General features: G+C 35.3%; 4 protein-coding genes across 14 annotated transcripts; all 4 read right to left on the minus strand.

Annotated features, from left to right (window-relative positions):
* Positions 1 to 204: 204 nt before the first annotated feature.
* On the minus strand, positions 205 to 9,796 carry LOC119079063 (coronin-6). Of its 8 annotated transcripts, none has more exons than XM_037186923.1 (10): positions 9,678 to 9,796; positions 7,389 to 7,670; positions 3,197 to 3,319; positions 2,988 to 3,131; positions 2,684 to 2,922; positions 2,451 to 2,625; positions 2,173 to 2,395; positions 2,043 to 2,113; positions 1,126 to 1,290; positions 205 to 1,063 (listed from the first exon to the last, which is right to left on the minus strand). In XM_037186923.1, the coding sequence occupies exons 2-10, from the start codon at positions 7,584 to 7,586 to the stop codon at positions 827 to 829; spliced, it is 1,575 nt and encodes a 524-aa protein (XP_037042818.1). In that variant the 5' UTR covers positions 7,587 to 7,670; positions 9,678 to 9,796; the 3' UTR covers positions 205 to 826. The 8 variants fall into 8 exon arrangements, with proteins under 8 accessions (XP_037042818.1, XP_037042778.1, XP_037042810.1 ...); XM_037186883.1 differs by having other exon boundaries at positions 1,126 to 1,311; XM_037186915.1 differs by having other exon boundaries at positions 9,638 to 9,782.
* Positions 9,797 to 10,536: 740 nt separating this feature from the next.
* Positions 10,537 to 11,407, minus strand: LOC119079165 (guanyl-specific ribonuclease pgl-1-like). The gene is made up of 5 exons (XM_037186984.1): positions 11,255 to 11,407; positions 11,093 to 11,185; positions 10,812 to 11,028; positions 10,700 to 10,753; positions 10,537 to 10,647 (listed from the first exon to the last, which is right to left on the minus strand). Exons 1-5 carry the CDS (start codon positions 11,261 to 11,263, stop codon positions 10,583 to 10,585), a joined length of 438 nt encoding a protein of 145 aa, XP_037042879.1. The 5' UTR covers positions 11,264 to 11,407; the 3' UTR covers positions 10,537 to 10,582.
* A 1,844-nt stretch (positions 11,408 to 13,251) lies between these two features.
* On the minus strand, positions 13,252 to 14,385 carry LOC119079203 (cold and drought-regulated protein CORA-like). Its single transcript, XM_037186993.1, has 2 exons — positions 14,264 to 14,385; positions 13,252 to 13,604 (listed from the first exon to the last, which is right to left on the minus strand). The coding sequence occupies exons 1-2, from the start codon at positions 14,276 to 14,278 to the stop codon at positions 13,269 to 13,271; spliced, it is 351 nt and encodes a 116-aa protein (XP_037042888.1). The 5' UTR covers positions 14,279 to 14,385; the 3' UTR covers positions 13,252 to 13,268.
* Positions 14,386 to 15,206: 821 nt separating this feature from the next.
* On the minus strand, positions 15,207 to 17,023 carry LOC119079131 (acanthoscurrin-2-like). Of its 4 annotated transcripts, XM_037186963.1 has the most exons (5): positions 16,885 to 17,023; positions 16,437 to 16,716; positions 16,386 to 16,406; positions 15,802 to 15,856; positions 15,207 to 15,645 (listed from the first exon to the last, which is right to left on the minus strand). In XM_037186963.1, the coding sequence occupies exons 1-5, from the start codon at positions 16,891 to 16,893 to the stop codon at positions 15,381 to 15,383; spliced, it is 630 nt and encodes a 209-aa protein (XP_037042858.1). In that variant the 5' UTR covers positions 16,894 to 17,023; the 3' UTR covers positions 15,207 to 15,380. The 4 variants fall into 4 exon arrangements, with proteins under 4 accessions (XP_037042858.1, XP_037042869.1, XP_037042857.1 ...); XM_037186974.1 differs by lacking the exon at positions 15,802 to 15,856 and having other exon boundaries at positions 16,385 to 16,406; XM_037186962.1 differs by having other exon boundaries at positions 15,207 to 15,643; positions 15,803 to 15,856; positions 16,386 to 16,716.

Raw genomic sequence — 17,023 nt, forward strand, 5'->3', positions numbered from 1 at the left:
GTTTTTTTTTTTTTGAAATGTATCTATAGTCTCAGTTTGAAAGGAAAATATAAACTCATTAAACCAACAAAAATCTTGAATTAAAAATAAAACGAAACGTATAAATGTTAGCGCAATTTCTTTTTGTCACAAAAAAAAATTCCCTTGTTTTGTAATGGCTAATAATGGGATTTCAAATTAGAGAGACAAAGTGGGACTTTTCCTTTTTTACTTAATTAAAGTTGATAATAACGATCAATGATTGAACAGTTGAACTTTACATTTCATAACAAGGCACAATAGGAATAAAATATCTGGCAAACGAAACAACGACAAATTCTCTTTTTTTTCGGATTTCCTTTTTGTTACTGTAACATAGAAAAAAGAGAGAGAAAATTTGACGATTTGCCTTTTCCAGTTTAAAAAACTTTCTCTGCGTCTCTTTTCATCTCTTTTTTCTACGAAATACTCAATTTACATGTAAAATTGTGTTTGTGTGTTTTTAAGCAACAACGGGCACAGCCTTTTTCAATAAGCGTAGACTTAACCACTAATAATATTCGTTGAATTATAAAATGACATGGCGAAATAAATTGATTAATTGACAGAGCAAACCATTTGAAGCTCCGTCCGTCATCCAAATTGGGAGATTTATCGTTGCACTTTGTGTTTTAATGAATCGAATTATGGACCGAAAGTTGGTTGTAAAGGGGGTGGGGAGGATAGAATAATACAAAATAATAAAAAAAAAATTTACAATAATACAATAGTCAGGTTTCGTTGGTGTGTGTCTCTGTAGTAGTAGTTATAGTCCTTATTTGTGAGCACTCGGATACGACCAACGAATTTACACTTCATCCGGAGCCAAATTGCCGGCACTTGGCAACGGTTCGGTGTCCGGCACTCGATGTGTTGATTCCTTTTCAGCCGACAGTATGTTATCTAAAACGTCCTCGTCACGGGCTTTTTGTGCTGCTTCCAATGACCGAATGCGGTTCTCATGCTTAACGATAATTGCCTTAAGCTTTCGCATTTCATCGGTCTGTTTTTTAAAGTCTTCCATAAATTCCTTCAAATCGGCTTCCTAAGATAAGACGCCGGATTTATTGAATTGTCCAATCAGCGACGTGTAACAAAAGAACTTACATTTATTCCACTGAAGCTAACCGGTGACTGTTGGTTGTTATTCGATGAATTGGCGTTTGGTGAGGACGGGGACTTTTGTGGACCACGAGGTGGGATTTTGTCCAGAACGTTGGATTTTTTGGACACCGTTAGTGTTTTGTTTGCTGATTGCGATACGTAACCACCCTGTACAAGAAACGATCGATCCTTTTGTTCAGATTAAGCAAATGTTCTTTCGGTTAATATCAAAAAAATGAGATGAGACGAATATCCGCGCATAAGTGTACTCTGATTCGGTTAATTTTGTCGTATGTAACACTTCAGTACATCAACAGGAACCATTTTTGATTCATTCCAAATTTATTAATTTAAAATGGTCTCTGGTGAAGTAAAGTTTAGTTCACAGCATGCACAGCACACATGACATTTTTTCATCCAACAAAGAATTTTGAAAACCGATGTCAGTCAGGGAATTATTCATAAATCACGTCAGCACTAGAGAAGAGTACTTGGACTCTCGTGTAAAAAGGCAAATTTTCCTTTGTTCTTCTGGCAAAGGAGTCTTAAAATTCAAAAAAGTGTTGATGTGATTTATGAACCTCCCCAGACTATATGAAATCAGAAATAAATACGAAAAGTATGCTACATTGCATAGCGTTTGATGGTCCGTCAATGAAATCTTATGATGCCTAATGGGCATGTAGTCAATGATCAATATTAGCATTACTCGGACAGAATAGCTTCTTCATACGCTCTTTATTGAGCTAAGAGTTTTTGCTGTCAATGCTGCATCAGATCATAGAAATATATCGATGAACCATCATACGCTTTTTAATCTGACATTAGATAAGCCCAACGGACTCTGACATTTCTTAAAGTCCGTTGATATCAAAAGAATGCGGTTTTTCAGTCCCTAACAAGCCAAACGTTTCACTTACCTTCAACGAAACTAAAATCGGCTCCGCATCCGTACCGGAAAACCATTCCTCTGCAGTTGTGGCTGCCTCGTCTGAGTATCATTGATCAAAGTTAAATCGGCTCAATTCATTGCACAATTCTATTCCATACCTGATAATGTGTCCGGATACAGATCTTCCTGAAACAATTCGGAGCGCCGCGGAACAGTCATAGAAACAATTTGACACAAACCATTGTTGTTCAGTCGATAAAATTTGGCAATTTCACAGGTGTTTACATCGCAGCCACGTTTCGGCATTATACCAATACCACGTTGCGGATCAGCCGATTGAAACGTATTGATGTAATGGACGAATGGCGGTTCAGGTGTTATCTGTTAGCAGATTAGTTATATTTCGTGTTGAGCAAAGATGTTGCATAGGACCCACCTCAAAGTATCGGATGACGGAGTCACCCTTTCCGCATAGGAAAACTAAATTTGTGTCCGGGTCGTACAGTGGAAACATAACACCATTCGATGTATCCAATTCCACCATGACGATGGGTTCGTCTAAGGCATCAGGGGCGCGCAACGAATACTGTCGCTCGGATGATCTGTTAAAACTGTTAAAAAAATAGTGTCAACGAATGCACCGTTTACCAATAGATTTGATTGAATTACCCAGTTGTAAAGATAAGTCCGTGTCTCAGAAAGATTGCCTGCGTTGCTTTAGAACCCTCATGACACAAGGCCTCGCTTTCAATTTCGCCAGTGCGTGGATTGATGATTCGAATTTTCTTATCCTTACACGTTGTCACTAATTTCGAACCATCCCAATCGAAGCAGGCACTATATACAACATCTGGATGGCATTCAATGTGGCGCAGTGCTTCACCTGTACCAACATTCCAGATTACTACCTGTAAGCACACGCATGAACATTAAAAATAAATAAAACGAAAGAGAACTGTGCGCCATCTCATACCTGATTATCAGAACCGGCTGTAAGTAGAACATTTAGCGCTGTGGGATGCCATAACACTAAGCCCACTCTTCGTTGATGGTACAGTAGATCCACTACTGGTTCAGTTAGAGTTCTAGACAAACCTCCATCGGGTATTTGCCATACCTGCAAAAAATTATATGTTCTCCTGTTACGCTGGCTTGTGAAACGATGTAAGTAAATAAAATTACCTTCACGACACAATCCTCCGAGCCGGATGCAATTACATTGTCATTATGCGGACACCACGCTATATCCAAAACTGGACCTTTATGGCCTCCCACCAATGGATGGTCAGGATTAATACGACCGACCTGGAACAACGAAATAGAATCGCAAATTAGATGACTTTTAGTGGGTGTTCGCGCCAATTTACATACACAAATTTAAGGAAATATTCTCATTAAAGTGGTTTGGTTATGCGTTTGCTACCGCACAGTATGTGTGTCTATATTGTGGACAAAACGAACTAGCGAATAAAAGAAAGAAAAAAACAAACAGCAAAAAGTGAGGCAAAAATTACAAAACTTTATGATGTGTGACCTATTTTTATACATTTTCCAAAAGGAAAAGCGAATCTAAATTTGTCTGAAAATGGCACAATGCCAAGTAACCACGATGATACATTTTCAGTTTTAATAATGTTAACACACTCATTCGTCTGAAATGTGAATTTTTCCGAATCGGTGGATTTATTTTGTTGCAAATTGACCACGTTCAGTAGTTCAGAAGGTATATCGATTGATGCTTGTGACGCATCCCATTTACCCTTTTCCATGATTGCCAATTATGTGTGCGATGAGAAAACCTCTTACGGCTATGTCATCTGTTATCGAAATCATCGATAAAAATAGACGATGAGCTCTGGCCTATGTGATATTATGTAGGAAAATGTATGATACTACTAATAAAGTAGAAGATCTTCTGGTCAATCTAATGAAATTACGTACTGAATTAGATCAAAAGAAGTAGTAGACTACACACGGAATTTTGAAAACCGACACATTTTCTGTATCTGTATTTTACTTGAGTTTCTGATTTCTCCATATAAAATTCATGCAAAATGCACAAAAAACCAGTAGACCACGAAACAGAAACTGTGTCGGTTTTCAAAATTCCGCTAGTGTATATGTTTGATCTCAACGCACTTCAAGCATGATTGTTTCCTCTAAATAGAGTACTGAAACTGGGCAGTGTATCGAACTAATTTTGGCACTGTAAAAAATGCGTTTCAAATTTTCATACTCTATTTGACAGCTGTCATTAAAGGCACTTTTGCTTGAAGTGCGTTGTTGACCTACAAACTTTGATTTTGACAGTCATAGGTTGCACGATACGATTTACAGATTTCCAATATATTCCCGCGAAATATGCGCAGCTATGTGTTTAATGTAAATAAACAAAAAAAATCTGATTTCGGCAGCCGTGCTTCCGGGGATTGAATTCATAGTTATCTTGAAGTGAGATTATAGGAATGATAGAAATATTCGACATAACTAGCAACATCATGCACACTCGCGTGTTTCTAGAAAGTATTCAGAGGTCTTTTTAATTGGTCAATCAATGTGTTTGTCTTAATACGCATACTTCTATTAAATTTTGTGTTCCTGAACAGAGCTATTTAAAGTTTTCAACAAAACTACGAATTTAAATTTTTTTTGTTTCCCTCTCAAATATAGGTATATCATTTCGGTATACATCCATCGGAAACTCTATTCACACTGAATCATTTTTCTTGATCAACAAAAAAGAATATCACGGCTGTGTTGTCATGATGTTTCTGAAAATAGTCAAATTATAGCTTCATAATAACATAGATCTTGCTATAACGGCTTACAACCTTTGAGGCGACGACGGTTGTTGTTCGTTTAGAGTTATTTTTGGAATTGCATTATTTGGTTGTTTGCAATGCACTAAAAATAATGTGCGTGCAAGTTTAATGTCAATCGAATATTATACCGTCTGTTCGTACAGTTTCAATTGCTTTTTCGATAACAACCAGTAAATTTTTAACCTTTCAGAAACGGCTGATCATTTGTCATTCGACAGCATCGACAAAAATAGCATCCGGATGACCTCCGATTAACATGATCATGCAGTGAAATGTATATTAAAGCGTACGAAGTAATAGATTTTGTATCAACCCCTGTGTTGTTTTTTAACAAGAGGAGTAATAGAATTAATCGTTTTGGCGTTTTGGTTTTAGGTATTCGGCATACTATCGCATATTAGCCCATGTGAAGAAAGTCGATGTACTTGACAAAATACCGAAGATCAAGACAGTATAACCTCAAACAGTATAATGGTCTCATCATCAAATTTGCAATTTCTGTAATTTGAAGTTGCAATAACATCTTTTACTTCAATTTTTACTATAATTTTATAAAGAAAATGTGGAGAAGATTAAGGCCGAAAACACATGAGCAATTTTGCGTTGATGGGATCGACAATTATGCAGCGTTTTCCATTGCTATTAGATTTCACCACAGTCTAAACAACGGAAAGCACAGCATAATTGTCGATCTCATCAATGCAAAATTGCTCGTATGTTTTCACTTGCTGTTCTTGTCCAGATGTAACACTGTTTGTTATGTTGTCGCTGTTTATTCACAACGAATCAATTACTTAAAATGTTTCAAACCTATCATTTGAAGAGTGTAACGGCATTACCATTAAAATTCGTTTGTAGCATAAGCATATCAAATGAAATCAGTCAATACTTTTATGGCTGTCGTATAAAATTTGCACTTCCAGCAAATTACATTTCTTATCATCGTCAGATCGCATCTACATATACTTCTCCATAACATACTCACTGTTATTGTGTACAGGAATTTTTGAAATAAAGGGCGATAAATAAGCCGATTTCATTCATGAACTTTTTTTTAACATGATTCGATTTAAATGATTCAAGATTCGGTATTTTTTTGGCAACATTCTGGATGATCTTAAAATAAATATTTTTTTTTCTTCTTTTTGATGAAATTCAAATGTATAAGTTGAGAGAATCTTTTAAAAAAATATTACTGGAAATGTCGGATGCTTTCGCTTCATATTTTTCTTCTTTAATATTCAGATGATTGCTTGCTAATAGTACGAATATTAGGTTTTCTATCAATAACTACCTACACGTTTTTTTTAATGTTTCTATTCATATATTGGTTCATTGGTAGCGTGAGCAGAATTTCGTTCATCGCTTGAATTCAAAGTCAAAGTGTTTGGTAATAAAAAAAATATTTTTAAATGGAGAACCGACTTTAATGACAATATTTCTCGCATTGATTTCGATCTTTTGATTTTCTTACAGGAGCCCTAAGTCAGTGCAAGTGTTCAAGTGCAACTGCAAATTTGAAGCCAATTTCCGAAATACACAACAGTCGGTAAAAATGAAGGAAATACATCATGCAGGTGGACCTTGTGGTTTTGCACTTTTAACCTTTCGCTCTCCGTAAAAAGCGAGTCAAATCTCACACCATTTTAAACGGAAACTTTATCCTCCAAAACATCCAAAAGCTCTTAAATCTATTCTTATTCGCATTATTTGTTGAGACGAACTAATTTAAGGATTCTTGATGCAATAGTTATTTGTTTACCGAGGTGAGAAAATAGGAAATTTCAACAAGAGCGATGTTTGCGGCCAGAGCGAAGCGAGAGCCGTTATAGCGCTGGGGTTGGAATTTCCTATTTTCTCCCAGAGGTAACACAACGTTTTTCATGCGTGAATGTTGTGTTTTGACTTCTCCACGAAGCGAAAACATCTATTCGCCACACTTCATTTATTGGGAAACAATTTTGTGATACTCACAAACTTCCTCTTGTATCTTTGAGTAATATGCTTCGGTAACTGTTTTTCGCAAGTGTAATTTAATTTTATCTTACTAGAGACGTAATATCGTTCTTCCACCCCAAGGGAAGACCCGCATTCGTAAAGTAAAACCCAATACAATACCCGGAAAATAATTCGTTATCTCGTATCACGATGAGCCTGGGGCTGATACGGTCCTCTGGATACGAGATAACAAATTACCTCCCTTGTATAGTAACCTACTATTACACTTGTCAAAAGTCAGCTAACGACGCTTGTTGTTCAAAAACACACTTTGGAGAGTGTGAGTATCACAAAATTGTTACCTCATGTAATGAATTACTTTCGAAGCATCCAATGTAACCTACTATTTTTGGTTCAAAATTGTTCAATAGGAAAAAATGAAATCTTTACGCTTGCACAAACATATAACCTTTCACAGATGGCAAGCATACAGGAGGAGGACAGTTATTTTTAACAAGTATTTTACAATATACAACGAGGACGCAATGGCTTGAACAAATGCATTTTCTCTTCTTGTTGTCGATAATGATTAAACGATTAGTTCGTATGTTTACCTTATTGTGTGGTAAAACGATGAAAGCACCACCGCCAGCTGATTCGACAATGATTGCTAGAAATTTCGGATTTACAGCGCAGAAAGTAGAATCCCAGCTACTTTTCGATACACGGATATTATCATAACACTGTTCCCTCTTCAGAGGGGTACCGTACACGTGACGAAATTTTGAACTTCTCACAACACGAAATGACATTTTTCTTCAATTTTTTCTTCTTTTTTTTTAACAAAATCTAAATTTCCGAAATGAAGCACAGCTCAATTGTTTATTGTAACTTTCCTGTAAAATATGAAGGTAACTTTCAGAGACTGTCACATTTCTTCTTTAATTTGAAAAATATGCGACATATCTCGGCCAAACACACCGCGAATATTACGAAACTTTGTACGCACACACGGCCAACAACACACTATTATTAATTTGAAAGAAAATCGGCGATCGCGAATAATTTTGCACACAATTTTAAGTCAAAAAAAATTGAACGATTTTGGTATACAACCCGAATAGGATGAACCAACAAAATTATTGCTTTGATTTCGAGATTTGTTTCTGTGACAAAGAATTTAATTTTGATATTTTCAACAATAATAAAAAACAATTAATTCAATAATTCAAAGAAACAGTCCAAGGAAATGTGCCAATTTTGCTTAGAGACGAAATGGAGCGCACACGGCTAATGCAATAAAGTCATAGTCTGGAATTTCGAATCGAAACAATAAATTTTGCTGATTTATGAATTGTGACGATAGCGATTTGGAATGCTACTACAGAAAAAGAAATCAATTTTTATTGGGCGGTCATAATATGCTTCAGATATGATAACAAATCATAATCTCGTTAATCGGTTGAATTAAACAGAAATGATAGTGGACACTGGGCTATGATTTCATGAGAAATGATTTTCCAATGCTTCAAAGATAAAATTAAAATTTTCAAACTTACGGACCTAGAAACAGACTTGGTGATTTATAAAAAAAAACATTGAATCTAAGTCCGGTCAATTGAAGCAACACGAGACTCCTGCCTCGTATTGCCACAAATTGTCAGCAAGTCAACGCACTTCAAGCAAAAGTGATCATAGTCGACAGCTGTCAAATAGAGTACTATTTTGTATGAAATGGTTTTTTACGGTGTTCAGTACCCTATTTAGAGTACCACTCATGCTTGAACTGCGTTGAGCAAGTCTTTTTTTGACAAAACGAAATATGTTGTTCTTAGAAACAGACAAATATAACTTCCGTTGTATTGTTCTTTTTCGAAATGTTGCTCTTATCTTCACGTTTATATCGATAACGAAATATCATACTTTGGGGCACAGTAGGACGTTTCGAAAAATCATTTTTTTATATAATTTTTTCAGTTGACTATCATTCCACTCGCGTGATGAATATATCTCACAAATTCGGATGAGAAGTTAGGTCATATCCGTTGTAAAAGATTTGGGAATATAGTTAAATAAAGAGGAACTACTATAGCAGTCTTATACTGACCGATATCGATCGACAGATTTTATTGTTAGTTCAATCAACGAAACACGATACACGTATATATGCGATACATTTTTCTGGTATAGTTCCATATTCAAACTGTTTCCTAACCGTTTCGCTTTTAACGATTTCGTTATCATTATATCGCTGATAAGCTGCAACTTTGGATTTATTAACAAAACTCAATTTGTATCGTATCGTACTGTGTTAAGGAGTCATACAGCCAAAAACACAAAACGTCTCGTCAATGGAATTTATGAAAGAAAACGTTGAACCTTTCAGAGACGGCATATCATCCAGATCGAGTAATTTAATTCTTTTGACAAAATTGAAGCGAATTGTACTTAGGTTTGGCATACATTTTGCTGTATAAGACAACATTAGGCCACGACGTCTGAGAAAGGTAAGTCATTTAGTTACACACCCACGATTATTTTATTTTTGGACATTATACCACAACAACATAACCTAGATTTGGTACGATTTCCTTTTTTATTCGAAATGCTAACACAGTTCCTAATCGAAGGGTTGACGTTAGAATGTTACGCTCAAGATGTTACCGAAAATGCGAAGAAAACTTAAACAAATAGACCGACTTCAAATCATTCAGTTTGTGTTTATCAAATAGCGGTATTTTAATGGACAAAAAGAACAATAAAAAAAATTCTGGTTTTCCATAACACGTCACACACAGATCTCACTTTTCCAACTCAAATTTAGTCGAAATTTATTTTAACAAAGCTACAATATTATTCGTACCGTCGGAAGTTTTAATTATTTAAAAGAAATTTTGTCATACACTTAGTTTAGACTAAATTTACAATATCCAAGGAGGTTTTAGACTATAACTACAATACACAAATGCCACAAATTGTCAAATGCCAAATACGGTAATGCCGATATTTTTCAGACTCATAGGTGTTACAAGTCTTATGTCTTTGCTATCGGGTTTGTACCATTGGAAATTCTCATACCAATGCTAGCTGTGTTTATTACTGGTTTATATACTTTTGAATGGACAAGTTGTAATGTCAATGCAGTTATCGACAAAATAAGGATTTTGAGAGGCTGAAGTAAAGACAGGCCGTTGGAAAGTTGTTTCATTTTTATAGTATTTAAATAGAGAAAATCCTAGTTTGTGATGTTATTTGCTCATTCACGGCGTCTTGCGAGTCTTGTGTAGCTATTTGGCTCATCTATTTTTCGTTAAGTAAGGAAAAGCGACATCTTGTTTGTGTACCAAACACCACGAATCGTAAAATGTATAGTTTGAACGAGTTCTACACGTTTTAGATATGTTACTTTGGGCGCATAAATTCAAAATAATCCAATTTAACATAAAAAGTCGACACTTGTTGATCGGCTGGAACGTTTGGAACGTTTTTATCCTTCCTACTTTTTAGTTAAAAAAAAGAAATTCGATTCTATGACGTGAAGTAATGGTTGGGAAATAATGAATTTTTGAACGCATGCGAGACTTCGGGTGCCCTTGTTGTGAAAAATGTTGTGTTTACCTCGGGGAAAAAGTAGGAAATTAAGTTTTCTTGTGTGACTTGAAACAACAAATAAAATTTCCAACTTTTCTTTCCCATCGGTGAACGAATAACTATTTCACCCAATTTTTTTATCCAGAAACTTCAGTTCGTTAAAAGATTTAATTTATATTTTTCACATTCATTTAATTCTGAAAAGAATACAATTTATCTACCAATAGTAGCTTCTTCGGCCATATCCCCCATATCCTCCATAACCACGTCTCCATCCGTATCCTGTAAAATATTTGCTGTAATACAGACCACTATCGTTAGATATGATTCTTACCTCCATATCCTCCACCACCGTATCCTCCATAACCACCATAGCCTCGTCCATATCCTAATAATAACCAACATTTATTCAATTCTTTTGACATTCATCGTTAATGAAAACTTACCCCCATATCCACCGTAACCATTATATCTACCACCCCATCCAGAGTATCCTAACCCATAGCCAAAACCAAAGGTTTCTGCTGGCTCTAAGCTTTCACCTTTAATGGCTTGAATATCCGGATTAAATGAACCTATCTCATCTTCGTCCAAAACAGGAGTAAGTGCTTCGTTGCTTCCTTTGTTTTCTAGTGCAGATATTGGAGGATCTTCATTAGAAATCTAGGGTGGAATTTAATTTAAAAAAATGATCAAAAAAAAGAATCGAATGAGTAATTATTATCACTTTTATTTGTACGGGATCTCGTTGATTGACTGAATCGCTGGCAGGAAATGTAAGGGCAGCTCCAATCAGGGCAAAAATGAACAAGCAGCTGATCTAGAATTGAGCAGATTTTTTGCACAATATTTTATCTTTACTTATTTAGTTCCAATGTAGAGTTTATACCTTTATCATTATGACTAACTTGTTTTGCAATTTGAAAAACAAATGAAAATTAGCACCTCACTGAGAATTTCCACAACGCAATGACAAAGAATAACAAAATCGATTTAGCACTGAACTTTTAATTAGACACAAGTGGTGGGTAATTTCAAACTGATTCCAGGACTAATAAATAGTTGAGCTTATATACCCCAGGCCGAACGCAGTTGTTTTCATTTTACAGATTCACCGGTATGTGTGACGTTAAGCATCATTTGGAATAACGTGTGATGCAAGTAAGACTTGCAGAAAAAAGAAGAAGATGCAATGATAAATAAAGAATTACAACTAAAAGAACATCAATTCATATGCATATATGCATGCAGTATGTGCGTAATTGGTTGTGAAAAAAAAATTGTTCATTGCACAGTGCACTTTAAAGAATCATCCGGTTATATTAATAAAGTCTTCGTTAAGGCACAAAGAATAAATTCTTCGATCTTATGAAACTGGTTCTTTAGTTGGAAAGATCAATGAATTCTTATTATGATAATTTCTGATGAATCACAACTGTTTCATTTATTGTCGCCTATATGGAAACTGACTAATTTTCGGTTTATTAGCACCGTGCTTTAGATAGCAGACTAAATGATAGATTAAACTAAGTGCACAAGATGACGGCATGTTAGACCTCACTTTCATTTCAGTTCTAAGTTCCGATAGAATTATTGCGTAATGTAATGTACTTGTTTTCACAAATGATTTTTAAGAAGTTATGAGTCTAATCATCAGACTAACGCAACACTAATTCTAGTAGCACGGCAGAGTAAAACCAGGCAGGAGCGGCTCATTTTTGAAACGTCAAATAAGGGATACCTATACACTGTATGAAAATGAACTCAAATGAACACTGATGTAAATTGAATAATTTTATTCGCAAAAAGTAAGGCTACTAGATAATTCAGGTACCTATTCAAACCAAGCGCTCCTGCCTGGTTTATTTTACTCTGCCGTGCTAGTTTATTATCTTAAATCCAATGTATCGCTTGATACATTCATGTCTGAAGTTTTACTTTGGTAAATTATATTCGACCAATATTTGTATGGGACGATCACTGGAATTTTTCCTGTTAGAAATATTTTCGATCACAAAAAATAGGAATCTGATCGCTAGAAAACAAGCATTTGATCGCTAAAAATGATAAATTTATCGAGTATGCTTCCTCCTACCTTATTTACCATCGCTTCGCTCTGGCTGCAAACTTTCGCTCTTAGTGGAATTTCCTATTTTCTCCCTGATGTGAACACAACGTTTTCATACTTGCGTTTTGCGAAAATCCGCATTTTTGTCAACTTTGAAGAAAATAAAATAAATAGCGGGTTTTGGTATTCATCCATTTTAAGTGAGATAATAATCATATTCTCACCCAATATGGCTGATCCAACATTTTAGGGGAGAAAATTATTATTTGTAGGTCTCGATACGTCACACGGAAAAGTACTTTCGGACTACAGTCGTTGTGACGTAAATGACTATTTCTCACGTAAGATGACGCCTCTCAGAAAGCCAACAAAACGCCTCTTCACAACGCTTCATAGTGGGCAAAATAAGGATTATAGCATCGCTAGCATGAAAAATCTCAAGTAAAGGAGTCATGCTTTCTTTATATACAATGTTAGGAGAAAGAGTAATGATTCCTTCTACAAAATGTGAAACGATCTTATGTTCTTAAGAATCGAGGCTTTGAATGTAGGTGAAGAAGTATTACGCTCCGATTACGCTCCGCTCTATCGCGTTCTATTTTTTTACTTGAAAACATTTCTTGTTAAATGCAGCCTGACTAGGTCTGATTATGGCCCATTATTGGTCATTTTAATTACCGAATTTACCTAAATCTCCGATGCATTGGTTATTTACCTTTTACTACAATTTCGTATTTCTAACACCAATGCGCCAGTTTTTATTGGTTTGGGGTTGCTCAAAAATCGTCTTTTTGTAGTTTCAATAAAAGTTTATTTTTTTCAAAAATCTACTTTATTAGTAACGTTGACCGCGTGAGGGTCCTCCATGGCCATGACCGCTGTGTTGATTATAACCGTATGCACCATCATGTCCACCATGTCCATGTCCATGTCCATGTGGATTGAAGCCACCGTGACCACCATGTCCACTATGTGGATTATAGCCGCCACCATGACCACCATGTCCACCTTGGTCAAAGCCATTATTTCCGCCGCCACCAAATTGACCGTGTCCATTTTGTCCAAGAATGTGATTCTGACCTTGACCTCCATAACTATCATAACCGTTTTGACCACCTCCATATTGAGGCAATGCAGAAATTTGCATAACCATGGCTACGAGTGCCACCAACTGTTAAGAGAATTACGTTCAGGTCAATTGGGTCAAAATTAGGTGAATTAGAACTAGAATTTTTATTTTAAAGATGGGATAATAAACATTCGTTGATATTTCTGAGAACCGATTCATATGTCTATTGTTGCGAATTTCTCTATGAAAATTAATATTTTCAACTTCTTTAAAAAGTGATTTTTCATTATTTTAAAACGTTTAATTTGAAAAGATAACTTTGTTTTAGTTTTAATTGATCCACGATATATTTACATGATCGTAATAACCACAAACGAAACTACATTTTTCTTTGAAATGAATAAATATTGCTTCAAATTTTCACGTTGGTAAACAATTCTATTTGGACACTTCACCTAGTTATTATGAACCTATAATGAACCTTTTTGATGGTGAATTTATATTGATTCTTAAACTTTTAAATGGTATGCACTTCAGATGTTATTCCATCAATCCACATTTTCAAAGTTTACCCTGTATCTGTACTTTTTACACTACTAAACCACATCAATGTAAAATAACAAGAATTAATAGATTACTATGTATTTCAATTGATTAATTAAAATATTAGAGAGAGCCGCTGAATTTTTAATTAAACAAGAAACATTTCCCTATTATAAGCACAACTTATCAAGCTAATTTAAAATGAAATTTCCACGTACCACAATTTTGTTCATTTTTATAAAAATTTGGTAAATTAAGTAAAGTTAAAAGTGAAAACCTTCTGATCGAATAATAAACTGGTTCGTATTTCATTTGAGCGTTGCTTAAATAGAGAAAAATGTAACTTGCGTTCAAATAATCCGTGATTTAACGACAACAAACAAACCAAAACATTAACAGTATTGACCTGCGATAACCGACCGAGAATTGAAACCGAAAACATTGATAGAAGAAGCGATTTGCAAAATGCTTTTTTTTAAAATACAAGTTACATAACCGCTCGTTGGAGAACAAAATATGTTGTGGTTATCAGTGTCTCAATTTATATGGCAATAATGACGAAATCATTTTTAAGCGTGACGAAAATCAATATTATGTTAAAAGTCTGCACAAGCGGAAAAAAAGTCAGTACCACTCGAGGGCAACATCCATAAAGGACTTATCTCCGATTTCTCAGAAACTAATGAACCGATTTTGACACACTTTTTGTAAAGGTAGTAAGAAGTTATAACTTTTGAGTCTGACTTAAATTTCAGTGGAATTTTTCGTCGTATTTTCTAGTTTCTTCAGTTGTGGCCGATTGACTTCATGTCGGGCTCAAAAATCATTACTTTTTACTACCTTTCAGTCGTTGGTTCAATCGTTTCTGAGACATCGGAGATATGCCCTTTAGTGATGTTGTCCTCGATATAGAAGACTGTAACAGGCAATAATGCCAATAGGTTGAAAATTATCCATTTTTTTTTCATTAAAAAACGTTCTTGTGAAACACAAAAACACAAGAACCAAGAACTTTTGAAAATACAAACACAAAACGTAATCTACGTTTTTGTTTGGTATTTAAAAGTACATATTCCAATTCATAAGTCGACTTTTTTATCAATGAAGTAGCAATGTATGAAGAATTGAATAATCTTCTACTGAACAAAAAAAAAACGGTGGTTGAGACTATCTTATGCATATTTTATTGGACAACAAATTATACAAAGTATACGAATTTCTATATCACACTGTTTTTGTAGACACATCAATCTTTCAATCGTTATGTCGTCATCTACAATAACACCAATACGTACACAAGTCTACAAATTAGTTAGTTGGAGAACATTTTCATTATTAACGACCATATCCTCCTTTGTGAGAACCGCCGCCGTAGCCTCCAGCACTTGCTGCACCAGATGATGCAGCTCCACCATATCCTCCGTAGCCATTCAAACCGCCTCCATGACCACCTCCGTGACCAGCATCATGTCCGCCTCCTCCATAACCATTGAGTCCACTACCTCCACCATGGCCACCATGTCCACCTTGACCGCCATGTCCAGATCCACCGTATCCTCCACTAGGTCCGCCTCCTCCAAATCCACTATCTCCGTAGCCTTTAAGTAAAACAAAAAAAATAATGAAAAATTTTGCAATTTTCGTATTTTATCGGTCGTACTGTTTCTATTATATTTATCTAGTCGTAATTTGAGTCTTTATTTGGGAAACACTTGCGTCTTTTTAGAGAGACAAACTTTAAGGTAAACTATACTTACCATGTCCACCACCACCACCTCCTCCTCCACCACCGCCGCCGCCACCGCCGAATCCTGCAATGAGAACAAAGATTAGTCACGACACGATTTTTCTAAAACGTTTAAGTTAACAACGAACGATTTACGTTAAAAGATTTGTGTTTATTACTTATTATTATTGATTTAAACCGAAGCTATTTCTTGAACAAACTTATAATTACTCAATATTCCTATGACTGATTATACAGACTTGCTATTGTACTCTTTTGGTTTTTAATTTTGTATATCATTTGTGCATCAAGGAATTCGTAAGTTACTTGAGATAAATGGAAATAAATGCATTGGTTGCCAGCATTTTTCATTTAATACATTTTCAAATTCCAAATTCTGATGAGTTTCAGAATATCAGTTGACATAAAAACATAAAAATGAACAAAGAGAGTTTCAGAAAATTGAAGAAATAAATTCGATAATTTGTTACTAATGTAGTGGAACATTAGATCAGCTATTAGTTCATTTTCAAAGTCTGATATAAGTAATGTGAATACAAAAAATTGAAATCGAAGTCGCATAATTTCGCAAACTATTCAATTCACGTAATTACCTTGCAGACCGCCAGATCCATGTCCACCAGATCCATGTCCACTGGATCCATGACCACCACCATGTCCTGCATCTCCTAAAGCAGCTCCATGTCCTCCATTTCCAAGTCCACCACCTCCAAATCCTCCGTGATCTCCTCCACTTCCTCCAAAGCCGCCTTGATTACCACCGCCGAATGAACCTGCACTTGCACTTGCTGACGCTTGAGCACTTGCTCCTCCATATCCTCCGCCATATCCCGAATTACCGCCGCCGCCACCACCATTATATCCACCTCCTCCCGGACGTGCAACAGCAACTGCTATTACGATAGCTAACACATAAATTGTTCTCTAGAAACAAATAGAATTTAAGAATTTATTTGTTTTGTTTAATTCAAAGATAAACGGATAAGCCACAAATCATTTAGAATAGCAATAAACTATCAACATTCACATTCATTTAAATCACAAATTTTATTACGAACGTTTATCCATTAGATTAATTTTATTTTCTCTTACCAAGAACATTTTGTTTCTCACTTATCCAAACTGATCAAAATTTGTGGCTGTACCACGGTTTTATACCAAAATCATCTCAAGGTTAAAAAACTATATTCAGCCCATATTCACACATACAACCTGAAAATTAATTTGAAGA

Source organism: Bradysia coprophila, chromosome III (assembly GCF_014529535.1).
Source record: "Bradysia coprophila strain Holo2 chromosome III, BU_Bcop_v1, whole genome shotgun sequence".
Classification (NCBI taxonomy): Eukaryota; Metazoa; Arthropoda; class Insecta; order Diptera; family Sciaridae; genus Bradysia; species Bradysia coprophila.